Raw genomic sequence first — 16,927 nt, 5'->3', positions numbered from 1 at the left:
CCTGTCAAACTGGCGTCGGTGGAGATAACCACCCAATCTCTTGTTTGCCAAGGGAGTCCCTGTGAAAGCTTCTTGGCTGACAGCCACCAGCGGAGTGACTCCCGAACGAAGGGAGAAAGCCGGACCTTCTTGTATAGGGACGTCCTGGAGCGATCCCAGTGATCCAGTAAAAACTGTTGAAGAGGTCTTGCGTGAGCCAGTGCCCAGGGAACCGCCGAGATGGAGGAGGTCATTAGACCGAGCAAAGACATGACGGATCTGAGGGACACTGACTTGCTCTGTAGGACCGCATGTGTGAATTCCCGTAATCTTAGGATTTTGTCCTGCGGGAGAAACGTCTTCTGTACTTCTGAATCGAGGATCATTCCCAGAAAGGTCTGACGTCTGTTTGGAAGTAACTTTGACTTTAGAGAGTTCACCAACCATCCCAGGTTGTGGAGAGTCCTGAGGGAAAACTCTAGATGGGATTGGAGCAATGATGCCGAGGCTGCAATTAGGAGCCAATCGTCCAGGTATGGGACCACTTTGATGCCTCTTTGCCTCAGGAAGGCCACGACCACTGACATGAGTTTCGTGAAGATCCGTGGTGCTGAAGCAATTCCAAAAGGAAGGGCCCGAAACTGAAGATGACGAACACCTTGAGGCAGTGTAACGGCCAGACGGAGGAATCTTTGGTGGTCTTCCCTGATGAGGACATGTAGATAGGCATCCCGCAGGTCTATAGTGACCATGAGGTCCCCCGATGAAATAATCTCTGTGGCTGACTTCAGGGATTCCATCCGAAACCTGTTGTATCTTATACAGGCATTTACCAACTGTAGGTTGATTATTAATCTGAATTTCCCGGACGGTTTTGGCACGACAAAGACGTGGGAATAGGTTCCCTCTCCTATTTCTAGATGAGGCACCGGGACTAGAGCCCTTTCGTGAATTAAGTTGTTGAGTGTGGAAAAAAAATCCCGCTCTTTCCCAAGGATCTGCAGGAGGCATGGACAGCAGGAATTTCTGGGCAGGTAGGTGAGTAAACTCCAGTGCATAGCCTTGATTGATGATGCGAAGGACCCAGGGGTCTGAGGTGATCTCTTCCCAGGCATGAAAGAAACCGGTTAACCTGCCCCCTACTTGGAGCCTGCTGGCGTCAGAACCTTCCTGATTTACCGTCCCTGCCTCTGCCTCTTCCTCTCTGGAATCTACCTCTTGCGTAGGGTTTACCACGAAAGGACTGGTAGTCTTGATTGGAGGTAGAGGGCCTGTAGAACTCCCTGTCTCTTGGAGCTCTATAATAATTAGACCTGAAACGAGGTGGTCCTTTCCTCTGAGGTAACCAGTGCTTGTCGCCCGTGGTGGATTCTAGAATCGTGTCGAGGTCGCTGCCGAAGAGGTGATTCCCCTGGAACGGAATGCTGCACAGCTTGTGTTTTGAGGCATTATCTGCAGACCATGACTTAAGCCAAAGCGCTCGTCTAGAAACCGCTGAAAGTGCCGTAGCTTTAGCAGATGCACGGACAGCTTCAATGGAGGCATCGGAGATGAAGTCAATTGCTAAGCAGGTGTCGGACAGGTTTCTTGCAACCTGCTCAGTCCCTGGAATAACTGCCAGGTCTTCCACCGCTTGTTGAAGCCAGATCTTAATGGCTCTAGAAGTTGACGCTATGGCAATGGCTGGACGAAAGTTCGCCGCTGCTGCTTCAAAAGCCCTCTTGGCGGCATTCTCAGCCCGCCGGTCCATGGGGTCTTTGAAATGGGACGCGTCCTCCATCGGAATGGCTGTTTTCTTCGTAGCCTTGGCTACTGCGGTGTCCACTTTCGGAACTTCCCAGGCATCGGAATTCTTACCATCAAAAGGGAACAGCTTTTTGATTCTTGAAGACGTGAAGAATCTCCGGTCAGGATATCTCCACTGCTCCGTAATTATTGCTGAAAGTGAATCGTGAACTGGAAAGGTCTGCGGTTTCCTAGAGTGACCCTGAAAAGGATCCGGTTTTGAGACTGGTATGTCATCCTGTAGATTCAAAGTAGATCTGACTGCAGAGATGAGCTTCCCTGTTTCTTCGATTGGGAAGAAAAAGGTTTCCTCTTTAATTTCCCCCTCCTCATCCGAAGACTGGGGGTCATTCGACTGGTAGTCATATTCCGAAAAAGGAGCCGAATAATCTTCCATGGCATCTGGAAGAACATTTGGTGGACCCTGCTGGTAAAGTTGATGCTGAGGCACCGGCGCCTGAGGGGAACTTGCCATGGCCCGAAAACAGTCAAAGGTAGACTGAAGTTCTCCCTTCAACCAGGAGGTAAATTCTGTTGCGGAAACTTCTTTAGGCCGAGAGCAGGAGCTGCACATTTTGGCCGTGGGGTCGTGTAGGGTCTTTTTACAGGAAGAGCAGGCTTTGTGTTTCGTTTTTCCCACAGACTTCCTATGTGGGGAGGCCTCAGGAGGAATGTCTGGATTTTTGTCTGACATGACTGAGGAGAAAAACACAAGGATGAGACCACAGAAAGTAATAGAAATAGGCAATGGTTTCAACCCAGGAGGGAAAACCTACTTGAAAAAGGCAATATACAATCCTCAGGCACAGGCAGGCACAAAAAAGGAGTAGAAAAAGCAATAATACAGTACAGGAACGAGAGCAAGGAAAGATCTTACCCATTCTGGCGGTTTTATAGCGGCATTTAGGCGCCCAGGCCCGGAAAACGTCACATCCGGAAATTCCCCGTCAATTGACCTCTCGTGACCCCGGACGCAGTGCCGGAAGAAAAGCAGATAGGAGAAATAATAAAAAACGGGTGCCGTGAAACCGGCACAGCCGGCTATAGAGTCCCGCTCGCAGCGCCTCCGGAGCGCTCTCCTGCCGTGTCTCACGCTGAGGATTCCTCCTCCTCCCCGGGACGGAGAGAACCGGAGCCCGGGGATGCACCTCCCAGTGAGCCCCCTGGGCTGTGGGCAGCATATAACGAGGACTGAGCCTCGAGTAACCGCGAGGACGCGGAGTTACATCCTCCGAGGCTGCCGCATCACCCTGGATCCACCGGGATCACTATCGGGGATCGGAGAGAAAGGACGCCCCCCCGGGGCTCCAAGAAAACAAAAAAGAAGAAAAAAAAAAGGTAAGCTAAAGCCTAACCGCTACCTGAGTAGGGCAGGAAACAACACTGGGGAGGAAGGGGGAGGTCTCCTTTTTTATAGTGTTTCCTGCCCTACCTGGTAGGCGGAGCCTTCTTCTCATGTGCCACCTGGAATGGCAAGGGAAAAAACAATTATTTTTTTACACGGATTCACTATCTTCACGTACCTACTGATTATACAATATGCCAGCCCAAAGGCTCACTCACTTTTATTTGTTACTGTGGATACAATGTTACCTTGATTGTACCTTTGTGCACTTATGTATATTACAATGGACTCTATTGTACTTGTTCCATCAACCTCTGTATGGTCGTTTTACATTTCCCTATGCAACATCTTGGTAAGCTGCACTTTTTCTTGCTGTACATATTTTTAACTTTAAAAATAAATAAATAAAACCCCTTAGCATATTTATTGCTATTATTAAGGGAGTTTGGGTACTACCCGATACCGCCTGCAGGTGTTTATTTTTCTTGAACAGGTGTATAACACCTGGGGTACTTCCCCATTCATTTGACTCTTTGAGACTCCCTGGGGTACTCCCCTTGTTGCGCTACTTGCGTATGTCGTGATTTAATGGGTACCTGATACGTATGGTTCGGATTGCCAAGCTGATCAGTCTGAAGTGATATACCGGTGTTTTACCCGGCCCAACTAATTCTCGACGGGTCAGACTGGCTTCATCCGAGTTTAACCAACCCACAGAAGTAGCAACATCCAGCAAGACTTCTGTGGATGACGCTGTAGTCTTAGATGCACTGGGGGAGCCCATTTGTAGACCCAAAGAACATCAAACACCCAAGATCTTCAGAGTGGTCACCCCCGCAGCATACGTCCAATGTTCTACTGAAATGGATGAGGTGCTCTTTCACGCAATAAATTGAGGGCGGAGTGTCCTAGACCATCTGTGCTCCATTATGTGGTGCAGACTCCGGAGCTCGATTCTACAATAGTGACATTCCTGGGTGGTCACGGAAAGGACCACCGGAAGGGTATTGAAAAAGGTTTGCGCAGTGCACAAGACAAGTTGCTGGATGTGGCGGGTCCAGCCTCTCAGATCTTTTTACTGGCCGATCAGGCGATAGTGGAAGTAAGTCAGGTGGATCCTTGTCTTGTTAGTGAATGGGTCCAACATACTCTGATACTACTGGGTAATGCTAATGCTGCGTTATCCGCAGAATGCAGGAAGGCGGCTTTATTGAGGACTGACGGTCATCTCCTGGAGTTGGGGCAGAAAGAGTTGTGCTCGTCTGCTGAAGGTCTCCTGTTCGGTGAATCTTTCATCAAGGAGATCATTCGTCACATACAGCTTTACTCCTCCTTGGGAAAAATCAAGCCATCCATGAAAAAAGGCTTTTACACCCCAGGGGGTTTTTTCCTCCAGGGCTGGATTCCAGAGGGGCCAAGGATCCAGCCGAGCTTCATACGGCTCCAGAGGCAGTTACCAAAGTTTTCACCAGCGAGGATCTTTCAGAGTGCAGTACGCCATCTGCACTCCTTTCTCAGCCCTGACAGGGAAGTTTCGTGGCAGGGGTTAATCGGGATCCTGGGGAAGAGGATCTTTCGGTGAGTACTACCATCTTAAAACCATTTTCTCAGTTAATTATCGCAGGCAGGTTAGCTTTGTTTCTACATCATTGGGTTCAGATATGCTTGGATCCCTGGGTCCTTCAAACTGTACAGAGTTATGTCATAGATTTCTCTCAACCCATAGCACCTTGTCCCATTTCTATGTCTCAGGCAGATGACAGTCTTGTTCACAAGGAGTTGATATCACTATGGGAGAAAGGGGCTATAGAGGTTTCTCATCTCCCTCCCACCTTAATCAGCAAAATTTTTTTAGTAAGGAGTTTCGCCCAGTAATAAACCTACGGGAACTCAACAACTTCGTAGTGTACCACCATTTCAAGATGGAAGGTATACATCTTCGCGATCCTTCGCTAAAAGGGGACTGGTTCACCAGGTTAGATCAAAAAGACGCTCACCATCTCACCATTCCGGTCCACGAGGATTGTCGAAAGTTCCTCCAGTTCAGGCGGAAAGCTCGGCTATGGCAATTCACTTGCCTTCCATTTGGGTTGAGTTTTTAAACCTGTCGTGGCCTTTTTCAGGGAATTAGGCATTCGTTTAATATATATCCTACTTATGTCCCAGGACTCGCAACTGGTCACCAACAAACTTCGTCATCAGTCATATCGAATGCTTGGGCTTTGTGATCAATCAACAGAAGTCTGCTTTGACTCCCATGTTCAATTTCAAGCCTTCGACGTGGATTCAGTCTCGGCAGTCTTGCGATTTCCTAAGACCAAGATCAACAACATAAAGAAGGAGCTATGTTGGGCCCTCTAGCTCGCATCATGGGCCCCTTATCAGCATCCATTCAGCCCATATTTCCGGGACCACTCCATTTCCGTGCTCTCCAGAGATTGAAAAGACAACACCTGCGCCAATCAGATGATCACAATGCCGTTTGAAGCCAGATTGGAACTCAGAGGTGTCGCCATATGGCCCACCCTAGATTTAGCAGATCACATTGGAAAGGACTGCATTTTAGATTATCCCGGATACGATATTTTCACATTGTTTTCACTGCGCTTCCCTACCTGTTGCACCAATAATACACACCTATAGGATCTTTATTTTTACCTGTTAATAATTCTTCCTTACTGATGGTGGCTGGCTGCATCATGTGACCAGTGTTACATTTTTCTAGAAAGGGTTGATTTAACTAAAGGTCACGGATAGTTCAATGATCACTTAGATTATGCCTGCAGTTGCCATAACAATATGAAAATCTTTAATTGCTTTTTTCTTCCAATAACTTGGTATACTTTCAAAATTTTATTTAAATCCCCATTTTTGTATGATTCAAATCAAAACAGCCTGAAAAATAATGAACACAGAAATACTCCAACCACTCAGTAAACAAATCACAGGTATAATTGTACATACATGTGGATTACACACAAAGCTTATGCAGGTGACAGCACATAAAATATGGGTGGCTACACAAAATGGGTTTAAAAGCCATAAATATTATATATAATCCTACCCAATGTATTTTTTGTGACATCTTTGAAGTTGGCAAATTCAACTTACCCCAAACCATGTACTTTTTTAAAAGCTACACACCACAGGGTAATAATTTATTTGGGTTTTTCCCTGCACAAATTTAACTTTAGGTATAAATATGTATCCAGCGACACCTACCGAGTAAAGTGATACTACTCATACATGAGTATGCCGGGTTGCATTTGGGACGTGTGCATTTTTTGAACTACACATTCGGTCAGTCTGCCCCCATGTCCTTTCAAGGTAATCTTTGAAGGTGCAATATGTCCTAATTCTACCAACAGCCTTTGTCAAAGCTTGTGGTAGTATTCTTGTGTTTTTTCCCCACACACATTGTGCTTCAAATATAAATTTACAGCTCCTGGTATGTGTCAGTGCCGAACCAACACCCCCAACATGTATTCAGCAATATCACCTGAGCACAATGATACCATCTATGCAGGAATCTCGGGAAGATAAACAGCTACATAATTGTAGGGTGTGGTCACATGACTCTGCTGGGCTCCTGCTTTTCCTGGCCAGTACGAGAGACGATGCTCGCACAGTGTGTGCGACCAACGCACCGGTAAGCAACCTGGCCCCCGCGGACATTTGGGCATTTTGCTGATAATGCCCTTTTCGGTCGATATATTCCGTCAACCGATATATTGGTGCATCCCTATAAATCACCAACTGCACTGAACTAATTTTAAATCAGGTCAGACAAAATCAATGGTGGAGAGTTCCAGGTGGTCTCATTGTGCGGCATAAGGAAGCAACTAAATTTAGGTCCTTCCGCCAGTCACCTGCAAGATGACCCTGCCTGCACCAATCAACGAGAACAAGAGAGAGAAAAAAAAAGGTACACAGTCCTAAAGGTCGATCCAATGCTGATACATTGGGTAGACCAGACCACAGCAGAACAAAAAATCAAACAGCTTACCGCATTTTGCACTCAGGTAGTTATTTATAAGCTCTACGTTTAAATCAGGACTAGAAATCAATCAGTTCTCAGTAAGCAAGATAAACAATACTCACAAATAACAGAAAAAAAACAACAAAATTAAATAGAATAATTTAAAAGCAAGACATCTTGAGCATACCTTCAGGAAACTGCTCTGCATCATCATCAAACATGGCTTCCTTCAAAGCTGACTTGTTATAAGAGCCTAAAGAGTCTGAATAGTTGCTTGGGATGTAGTCCCGTGCTCGCTGGTTCAATCGAGGGGGCATGGTGTTGAGCAGTGAAGTTTTATTATCAAGAGCTGTTCTTCCAGTATCAGAAGAATCACCACTGCTTCTTAAGTCACCCAAGCCAGAAGCACTACAAACCTTTGAAGAACAATTAGTTTAATTGAGTGCTGTTACATAAGCAAAGAGCATTTCAGGTTTTCACTGACCGTTTATTCTACACAAAATACAACTCAAGTAACAAACTTTCATCCAGAAAATAAGGTATTAGATTAAAGGTTACATTCACTATGACAAATGTTAGATATGTTTTTTTAATAAATATTAGTGTGTTATTTAAAGCTACTTCAGAAAAAAAACAGTATCTCAATTAATGAAAAATCATATATATATATATATATATATATATATATATATATATATATATATATATATATCCCAGTATTACTTACTGAATCTGTTTCATCTTTTCTAGCTTCACGCTTCACAGGTTCATTCATGTCTTCTTGACTTCTGAAACTAAAATTCTGAATGGCCTCTGTTACACCACGCAACGAACTGTAAATATCTTCAGAGTTCATGTTCTCAGTATCATAGTCAAATGCACTGAAAACCGAGAACAGGGTAAAACGCTATTTGATCTTAAGCATGTTCTGAGGGTTTCTTAAATAAAGAACTAAACGAAAAATGTATTGTTTTTGGTAGGCACTCAATACCATGTTTATAATTTTGTTTACTGAAAACATATCAATAAAATAGCACTGAATTTTAACAATATGTTTTGTTAGAATGTAGTGTATTAAATATGTTTTGCACCTGCCTTGTTCTTTATGCCAATTTAGGTCTTACAGTAAGCAGTACATTTATTATGTGTCCATGGTTTTCGCCTCTAGAGCTAGCAGAATGCATTGTTTTGTAATGTTGTGTGGGCCACAGGACCAAGACTAGAATACAAAATATGGTTGGGAAATATCACATCCTACAAAAGACTGAAAAACAAAAGAATGTCATGTACATGGTATGGGCTGTGTATGTAAAATCACTGAAAGTGCAGAAAATGACAATATCTCAGTCCCTCCTGTTAGATTAAAATAATAATAATAATCTCTTACTTTGAGAAGCATTAAGTGGATATTTCAAAACTTACAAGTAGACAGCCATTCAAAATAGAACATTGGGGGTTAACCTGGTGGAAAGGTTGGGGAGGGGTCTTATCCCTGAAGCAACAAATGGAATGCCCAGTCTACAGATATTTGCTACTGGCATACTGTCACTATTTTAACTTTGCACCAGGATCACTTTTTAAATATAACTCTAAACAAAGTTGTCTATAATACAGATATAATAATACATATAATAGTATATGACTAGCCTTTACTGCGCCTTAAAATACTACTGTTTACATTTAGTCACAGCTTGTGAAAGCAAACAAAATGCTGTGTGGAGTTAATGGACCATAACACAAGTCCAAACTTGCAGGTAAGCAAATTATAACTAACTACAAGAATCAACCAAACATTCACCATATTAGATTTTGCCTTATGACCAAGCTGAAAACACTGTAGTCTTAAGTGCTACAATTAAGTAAACCCAGGAGATGACCAAAATGTTAACTCAAGCTATAAAAGGAACCTTTACACTAACCAGCTTTGAAAATGACAAAGGCTAAGAAGCTTCCAAAGGGTGAATGGTTAATATTCCACTTAGAAACCGACTAAAATAAACACAATGGTTATACCAATATAATGAAATAAATCAACATAAACATAAAATAAATATAAATCAGCATGACTTGGCCAAATGCTGTAATGGAAGAAAATATATTGGGACAACATAATCTATTCGTGGACTTATTTGAATATTACTTCTGTTGCAAGTATATCAATAAATAAAACATTTAACTTACTTTGGAGATAAGGTGTTTTGAGATGTATTTGTTGGAGATGTGAGAGGGCTACCCCAGCTGGCAGGTGAACGGGAAGATGGCCTTGTTAGAGGACTACATGTTGAACCCTTAACACAAAAACACAATCAGGATGGAGACTGACAAACATTGATCTAAACCTTCCTATTTTTCAGAATCCAAAATTATACACAGTGTTGTACTACCTGGCTGCCATTGCCTGTGTTGCGGAGATGATTGTGGAGAAGCTTGGTTGCCCCATCCTGAAAAGTTTTTGGTAAAGCTCCAAGAAGCATGGTAAACTCGGGGGTGTTAAGCTCAAACAGTGAAATTAGCACCACCTGAGCAGCCTGAAAAAAATGTATTCAGAAAAATCAAACAAAATTATTTCTTCTCAAGCTCACGCTAAATGATAAAATCCATAAATCTACACAAGGTACTATCCTGCATAGGTATATAAGGCCCTATTCCAACTAAAGAAAACATTTTACCATCCCTCAGTTACTACATTGATAAGTGCTTGCTTTTGCATCAAATGACAAATACATGTTTCCCTTAAAAGTATGAAGGCAACCAAAAATGACCTTATTACTAGGAATGATGTTTGTAATCACTGCATTTAGCAGTAAAAATGTTAACAACTTAAACAGGCCTTAACATAAAACACATGTTCCATATAAAGATCTTGAAGTAGTTATTTAAGCCACAGAATTTAGAGTATAAAGCTTGCAGTGGATATAATTTTCGTTAGGCACAATCTCTCTTGTAGTTCTCTTAATCTACCATGGCACTTGAGCTCTTCGCAATCTTTGTGATCTAGCAACCATGATTTTTCTGATAGTTACTGAACACTTAAGAATTGGAAATAATATTTCTTTGAAGTTAGAAGAAAAGGTTTCTTATAAGCTTCTGGAATCATCTGAAGAGGTTTTTGGAATGTTTTGTTTCCCTGTGTATAGAGCGGAAGTGTTTAAAATAGTACAAACAAAATCTATCCAAATAACTGAAAAACACTGATCAAGTTAATCAATTTTATCACAAGTGCTGGAACATTCCCAGTGTCAAACTTCAGCATAAAATGCCCCCTATATGCCACACTGCCCCCCCCAGATATGCCTTATACCCTTTATATGCCACTGTGGCCCCCAAATATGCCTTGTAACCCCCTATATACCACTGTGCCCTGGATATGCCCCCCTCCAGACTCACCCCCCGTGTTCCATACTCCTTGGTGTCTAGTAGGGGCAGCCGGTGAGCGTCTGCGTGATGTGCGTAGACAACCTCTGCTGCTGGCCGGCACTTTCTCTGGAGCGTCTATGACTGAGCACCGCAAGGTCATCTGACACCGGTGCTCCATCATAGAAGCCCCAGTGGAAGCGCCAACAGTAGCAGAGGATGTCTGCGCGCATCGCACAGACGCCTACCGGCTGCCAGAGAGGAGGATCCGGGTCCCTGCAGCGCTGCGGGGGATCTGGATCTTAGCGTTATTATCCGACCTATATTTGAGGTCGGATTATAAAATGAGGGGTATTTTTCAGAGCATTTGCTCTAAAGAAAACCGCTCTTCTTAGAATCGATAAAATCGATTCAACTAATCGATAATGACATTTGTTGGCAACGATTTTCATTATCGATTAGTTGCTGGTGTAATGGTCAGGGGGCCCAATACTTTTGTCCATATAGTATATGAACCAATACAACAACTTTATATGCCTGTTATATATAAAATAATATGCCTGGTATCCATGAATCCACAAACATATCTAGCCATAAGGCACAAAATAAATATTCAGATGATGTGAAGAGTCTAAATTGTCAAGTCGACATACATATAATAAAATAAAACTTGTAACAAAAATTAAATAAAAAGTATAGAAAAATATAATATTGCAAATAATACAGCAAATAAATATTAACTTAAAAATCAAAATAAAATAAATTACAGATGCAGGTTTTCAAAGTTGTATTTTCCGTGTCTTTAATGAAGCAAATTTGTCAATAATTGGATCAAAATGTATATATTTTTTTGCTATGTCTTGGTTAATCGACAAGAGCAACACTAAAGCCTGATGTTTAGAAACGCTTGATCTCAGATGAAAATTCACACATATTCAAATCACGGTTGTATTTTAGACTCAAATCTACTGCTGCTTTTTGTAGACTCACAGTATCCATTTTGATGAGTGGTTCACCTAAGAGAAAATATAACTCTATTGTCAATTTGCATGTATCTCACAATCTAGGACATGTGTTCCTGACGATATATATCTGGTGTGCAGTCCAAAAGGAGTGAATAATATTTAGCTTTTTTTTAGCATTGGATATAATTTCACCACAAACATGGTCTCCCAGTAGGCCAATGAATTAATTTTTTATGGTCAGTGAAAAGTAACTCGGTGAACCTTTTTTTCAAAGTTGTGATATGCTGTTTTAGCTGTATCTAGTGACTTCTAAGTTCCAGCAACTAAAAAATATTAACCAGTTAGGGTTGTTACATGGTCACCATACCAAAGGCTGGGTACCCCAGTCAGTACCTTCATATGGATAGCTCCTGCTATCCAAGGAACAGTCAGACCACCATTTGTGCAGTAAAAGAAGAACAACTTTTATTAAAACCACATAGAATTTATATAGATTCTTAATTCTATTAACATTCTTGCTCAATCTACACTTGTAGAAGGATTGTATAGTAAAGTATCAATCTTTGCAGACGATATTAAGCTCTGTAACGTGGCTAACACAATAGAGGAAAGTGCACGATAACAAATGGATCTGCATAGGTTGGAGGCTTGGGCTGGGATGTGGCAGATGAGGTTCAACACAGATAAATGTAAGGGTTATGCACATGGGGAAGAAAAATCCAGGCTGGGAATATGTATTAAATGGGAAAACACTGGGGACGGCTGACACGGAAAAGGACTTAGGAGTTTTAGTTAACAGTAAATTTACCTGTAGCGACCAGTGTCAGGCAGCTGCTGCTAAGGCAAATAAAATCATGGGGTGCATCAAAAGGAGCATAGATGCCCACGACAAGGAAATCATTCTACCACTGTACAAGTCACTAGTCAGACCACACATGGAATACTGTGTACAGTACTGGGCACCAGTGTACAAGAAAGATATAGTGGAGCTGGAGAGGGTTCAAAGACGGGCAACCAGAGTAATAAGGGGAATGGGAGGACTACAGTACCCAGAAAGATTATCAGAATTGGGGTTATTTAGTTTGGAAAAAAGACGGCTTAGGGGGGACTTAATAACTATGTATATATATATATATATATATCCCAGGACCTATTTATACCCAGGACTGTATCTATAACAAGGGGACATCCTCTACGGCTGGAGGAAAGAAGGTTTCTACACCAGCACAGACGGGGGTTCTTCACAGTAAGAGCGGTGAGATTATGGAACTCTCTGCCAGAGGAAGTGGTAATGGTAAACTCAATAAAAGAGTTCAAAAGGAGCCTGGACGTGTTTCTTGAAAGCAATAATATTACAAGTTATGGATATTAGATTAATAGGGACAGAATGTTGATCCAGGGATTAATTCTGATTGCCATATTTGGAGTCGGGAAGGAATTTTCCCCCTGGTATGGGGCAATTGGCATCTGCTTCATAAGGGTTTTTTGCCTTCCTCTGGATCAACACAGTAGGGACCCAATATGTATATAGGTTGAACTTGATGGACTTTGGTCTTTTTTCAACCTTATGAACTATGTTACTATGTTACACAGAACCCAACCCCAAATCCCATCAGCTCGGGGAGTACAAAGGGAATGGATAAGGTGAGGGGATTAAGGGATACAATGGGTTTCCCCACCTGTGTTATCTCCCCTGTAGTGAGGCTGCTGTCAGGGCAAACTGGGCTGTGCTGGCCGATTAAGAGCTCCAGCCAGGTTACATGATTGTCCCTTTGAATGGCCGGAGCTGCAGCCACATTCAGTCTCTGGGGCCGGTTATAAAATAAAACACAAAACATTACCAGGTCATGGGATCAGGTATAGGACACAGACGCGCTCCATGACCCGGCTAAGCCGCACACAAATCCCCAAAGACCTCCAAAAGACCCTCACCCAACAAAACACTTTGTGCAAACTGCCCCCAGACAACCGGACCCAGAGTTCCACAAGAATGTCTGTCTTTGCCCGGGGACAGGAGGTCCAGGGCAACTCCTGTTAACCTGGCCCTGTTACAAGGATCTTCTATATTACTTGATCCTCTAAGAGGTAAATAGTTTTTAGCGCAAAACATTACAGCATCAAGTATTACTTTTAAAATGTTAAACCCTACTTTTGGAATGGCAATATTTGGTTTGGTGGATCGTTGATCAAACATACATGGGACACAAAAATAGCCAATTGTGTTTGGTTTTTCAAGAAGCTTTCTGATGGTGAAATTGTCAGTCTTTTCAGAATTTTCTACCATCTTCGCATGCTGGCTTTCGAAAATCTGCCGTTTTTCCATGGTTCGGTCCATGCTCAATAAGGTAGCACCTTATTTTAACTGTTATGCAAGGCCAAATGGGGGAACATTAAAATTTCGATCATAAATGTTCGCATTACTATGAGTATCAGTTATGATATTTAAGGTGCTGAGTGTCTCATGATTGTTAGTACTTGATAATGATGGTATTCTCATCGGTTGATGCAGTTTTTCCTAACCATTTTGCCATTGATGGACAGTTTGTTATATTCTATTTTAGCATGTTTTCTTCTTTTTAAGGTATTCTGCCCCACCATCTCCTTTAGAATTAAGTTTCAAAAGACTACAATAAAAATACGAGTATGTAAATAAAATACACCTAATTCATCAAAACATAAATCTAACAACGAAAATTTCAACTAGCCAATTTTTCTTAGGATTTGAAAAATTCCAGGAGCAAGGAGACATGGCGAATAAGATCCCCTAAGATTTAAGGATCTGGGAAACCATAAGATGCGGGCTCTTACATTTGTGGATTGTTTTAAATAGAACCATAAGGATGTACCATTTCCAGGCTCCTGAATTTCTTTGTTTGGCTCATAAAACCTACAAATATTTGGAAAGCCCTGTTATCTATATAAATATGGTTATTATTATTATACTTTATTTATAAAGCGCTAACAGATTCCGCATCGCTGTACAAAGAAAATGATACAGATAACGACAAGTACAATACAGTAATTGACATACAGATACAAGAGGAATGAAGGGCCCTGTCCCCACAGGATCTAGGTGGATAAGGGGTGAGAAACAGGAAGTGAGGACTGTGTGGTAGTGAATGACGTTAATGTAGGGCGAGATAAGGGTTGTAAGTGGGTGAGAGAGAAGTTTTGATGTTTATGTCAGTGGTAGGCTTCCCTGAAGAGAAAGGTTTTATAAGCAAAGGTACCAATGGTGTAATGCATTTAAAGCCATTTAAAATTCACTGACATTTACAAATACCCTTGCAACGACTTGTCCTTGCCATCTGAATTTAAAAAACTGCTCTGTGAGTTCTGCTTGGCTTTTGCAGTTGCATTTAGCTTGGACACACAAGTGAATCCTGAGCTGGGGCGAATCTCCTAAGTGACATCTCTAAGTGAGGAGTTACAAGCAAAGAAGGAGTTAAAAAGCAAGAAGGAGGGTAAAGTATAAATCCTTGTGATTGCATATAATATATTTATATATATTTTGCGCCTTACTGTCTGTTTTTGCCAGTTATTGGAGCTATCCCCATTGCCAAGATGTCCTCCATGTTTGACAATGCGGTCAGGTGTACATCTTGCTCAATGTATGCAATCCTTGAGCAGCGCTTCGAGGGTGCATATTGCTGTGCGAGATGTGTGCGGGTTGCTCATTTGGAAGCACAAATCCTGAGTCTAGAGGAGCAACTGGCAACACTGAGATCTATTGACAACTTGGAGAGGAGTCTGCTGCTCACTGAGCAAGCTCTCTCGCAGGTAGAGGTGGGGGAGGATAGTGGGATGGAGGTACAGGACAGTCAGGCAGCTAGCTGGGTTACAGTTAGAAGGCGGGGTAGGGGGAAAAGCGCCAGGGAGGCTAGTCCTGATCTAGCACACCCCAACAAGTTTGCCCGGTTGGCAGATGAGGGGGATGTTAGTTCAGAGTTAGCAGTACTGCAGCAAGTCACTGCCTCTGACCACCAGAGGGGTGTCTGCTCCAGTAAGGAGGGAAGGAGGAGCGCAGGGCAGGCCAGACAGGTGCTGGTAGTGGGGGACTCAATTATTAGGGGGACAGACAGGGCGATCTGTCACAAAGACCGGGATCGCCGAACAGTGTGTTGTCTGCCTGGCGCTCGAGTTCGGCACATCGCGGATCGGGTTGACAGATTACTGGGAGGGGCTGGAGAAGACCCAGCAGTCATGGTGCACATTGGCACCAATGACAAAGTGAGAGGGAGGCGGAGTGTCCTTAAAAATGATTTCAGGGACTTAGGTAGCAAGCTTAAGGCAAGGACCTCCAAGGTAGTATTTTCTGAAATATTACCTGTACCACGTGCCACACCAGAGAGGCAGCGGGAGATTAGGGAGCTAAACAAGTGGCTCAGAAGCTGGTGTAGGAAGGAGGGGTTTGGGTTCATGGAGAACTGGGCCGACTTCTCTGTCGGATACAGGCTCTACGGTAGGGACGGGCTGCACCTTAATGGGGAGGGTGCAGCTGTGCTTGGGGAGAAGATGTCAGAAGGGTGGAGGAGTGTTTAAACTAGGGAAAGGGGGGGAGGGAAACTACAATATAGAAGGGGAAGATAGTGTAGATAGAGAGCTGGGGCTTATAAATGTACCTGGGGGTGGAGCAGAGGGAGGGGTTAGAATAGTTAATAGGGATAGGCTTCATAGGGAAAAAAACCATACACCTCTAAATTGTATGCTTACTAATGCCAGAAGTCTGACCAATAAAACTGACGAACTGGAGTTAATAATGTCTGAAGAAAATTATGACATAGTGGGTATAACAGAGACATGGTTGGATGATAGCTATGACTGGGCGGTTAACATACAGGGGTATAGTCTATTCAGGAAGGATCGGAAAAAACGAAAAGGGGGAGGAGTTTGCCTTTATGTAAAGTCCAGCCTAAAGGCCACACTGCGGGAGAATATATGTGAGGGAAATGATAATGTGGAGTCATTATGGGTAGAAATATATGGAAAGAAAAATAATAAAATACTGATCGGGGTTTGCTATAAGCCACCAAATATAATGGAAGCAGCAGAAGATCAATTATTAAAGCAAATAAACAAGGCAGCTAATCACAATGAGGTGGTTATTATGGGGGACTTTAACTATCCCGACATAAACTGGGAAACCGAGACCTGTGAATCTCATAAAGGAAACCGGTTTCTGACTATAAGTAAGGATAATTATCTGTCCCAAATGGTACAGGACCCGACCAGAGGGGGCGCCCTACTGGACTTAATATTAACCAACAGACCTGACAGAGTAACTAATGTGCAGGTCAGGGGACATCTAGGAAATAGTGATCACAATATGATGCATTATAACTTGTCCTTCAATAAGGGAACTCTTAGAGGAGCCACAAGAACTATGCACTTTAGGAGGGCAAAGTTTGATCAACTAAGAGAAGCCCTTAACACTGTAAATTGGGAAAATGTCCTCAAAAACAAGAGTACAGACGCTCAATTTTTAAGAATATCTTAAATTCTCACTGTGAAAGGTACATA

At 42.7% G+C, this 16,927-nt stretch overlaps 1 protein-coding gene across 1 annotated transcript in view; it reads right to left on the bottom strand.

Moving 5' to 3' along the window:
- The window catches only part of LOC149271601 (CLIP-associating protein 2-like), a gene marked incomplete at its 5' end in the record, with an annotated part of 82,747 nt that overhangs the window by 10,971 nt on the left and 54,849 nt on the right, over positions 1-16,927 (bottom strand). Inside the window, 4 exons of the mRNA XM_089507281.1 lie at positions 7,276-7,504; positions 7,816-7,969; positions 9,270-9,376; positions 9,473-9,616. Of these exons, the coding sequence (XP_089363407.1) occupies positions 7,276-7,504; positions 7,816-7,969; positions 9,270-9,376; positions 9,473-9,616 (634 nt within the window). The remainder of the gene's footprint in view (positions 1-7,275; positions 7,505-7,815; positions 7,970-9,269; positions 9,377-9,472; positions 9,617-16,927) is intronic.

Source organism: Sceloporus occidentalis, unplaced genomic scaffold (genome assembly GCF_023333645.1).
Source record: "Sceloporus occidentalis isolate IW3139 unplaced genomic scaffold, rSceOcc1.0.p SCAF_485, whole genome shotgun sequence".
In the NCBI taxonomy this organism is placed as follows: Eukaryota; Metazoa; Chordata; class Lepidosauria; order Squamata; family Phrynosomatidae; genus Sceloporus; species Sceloporus occidentalis.
Note: the sequence above shows the minus strand (reverse complement) of the source record. Positions and strands in the feature narration are given on the sequence as shown.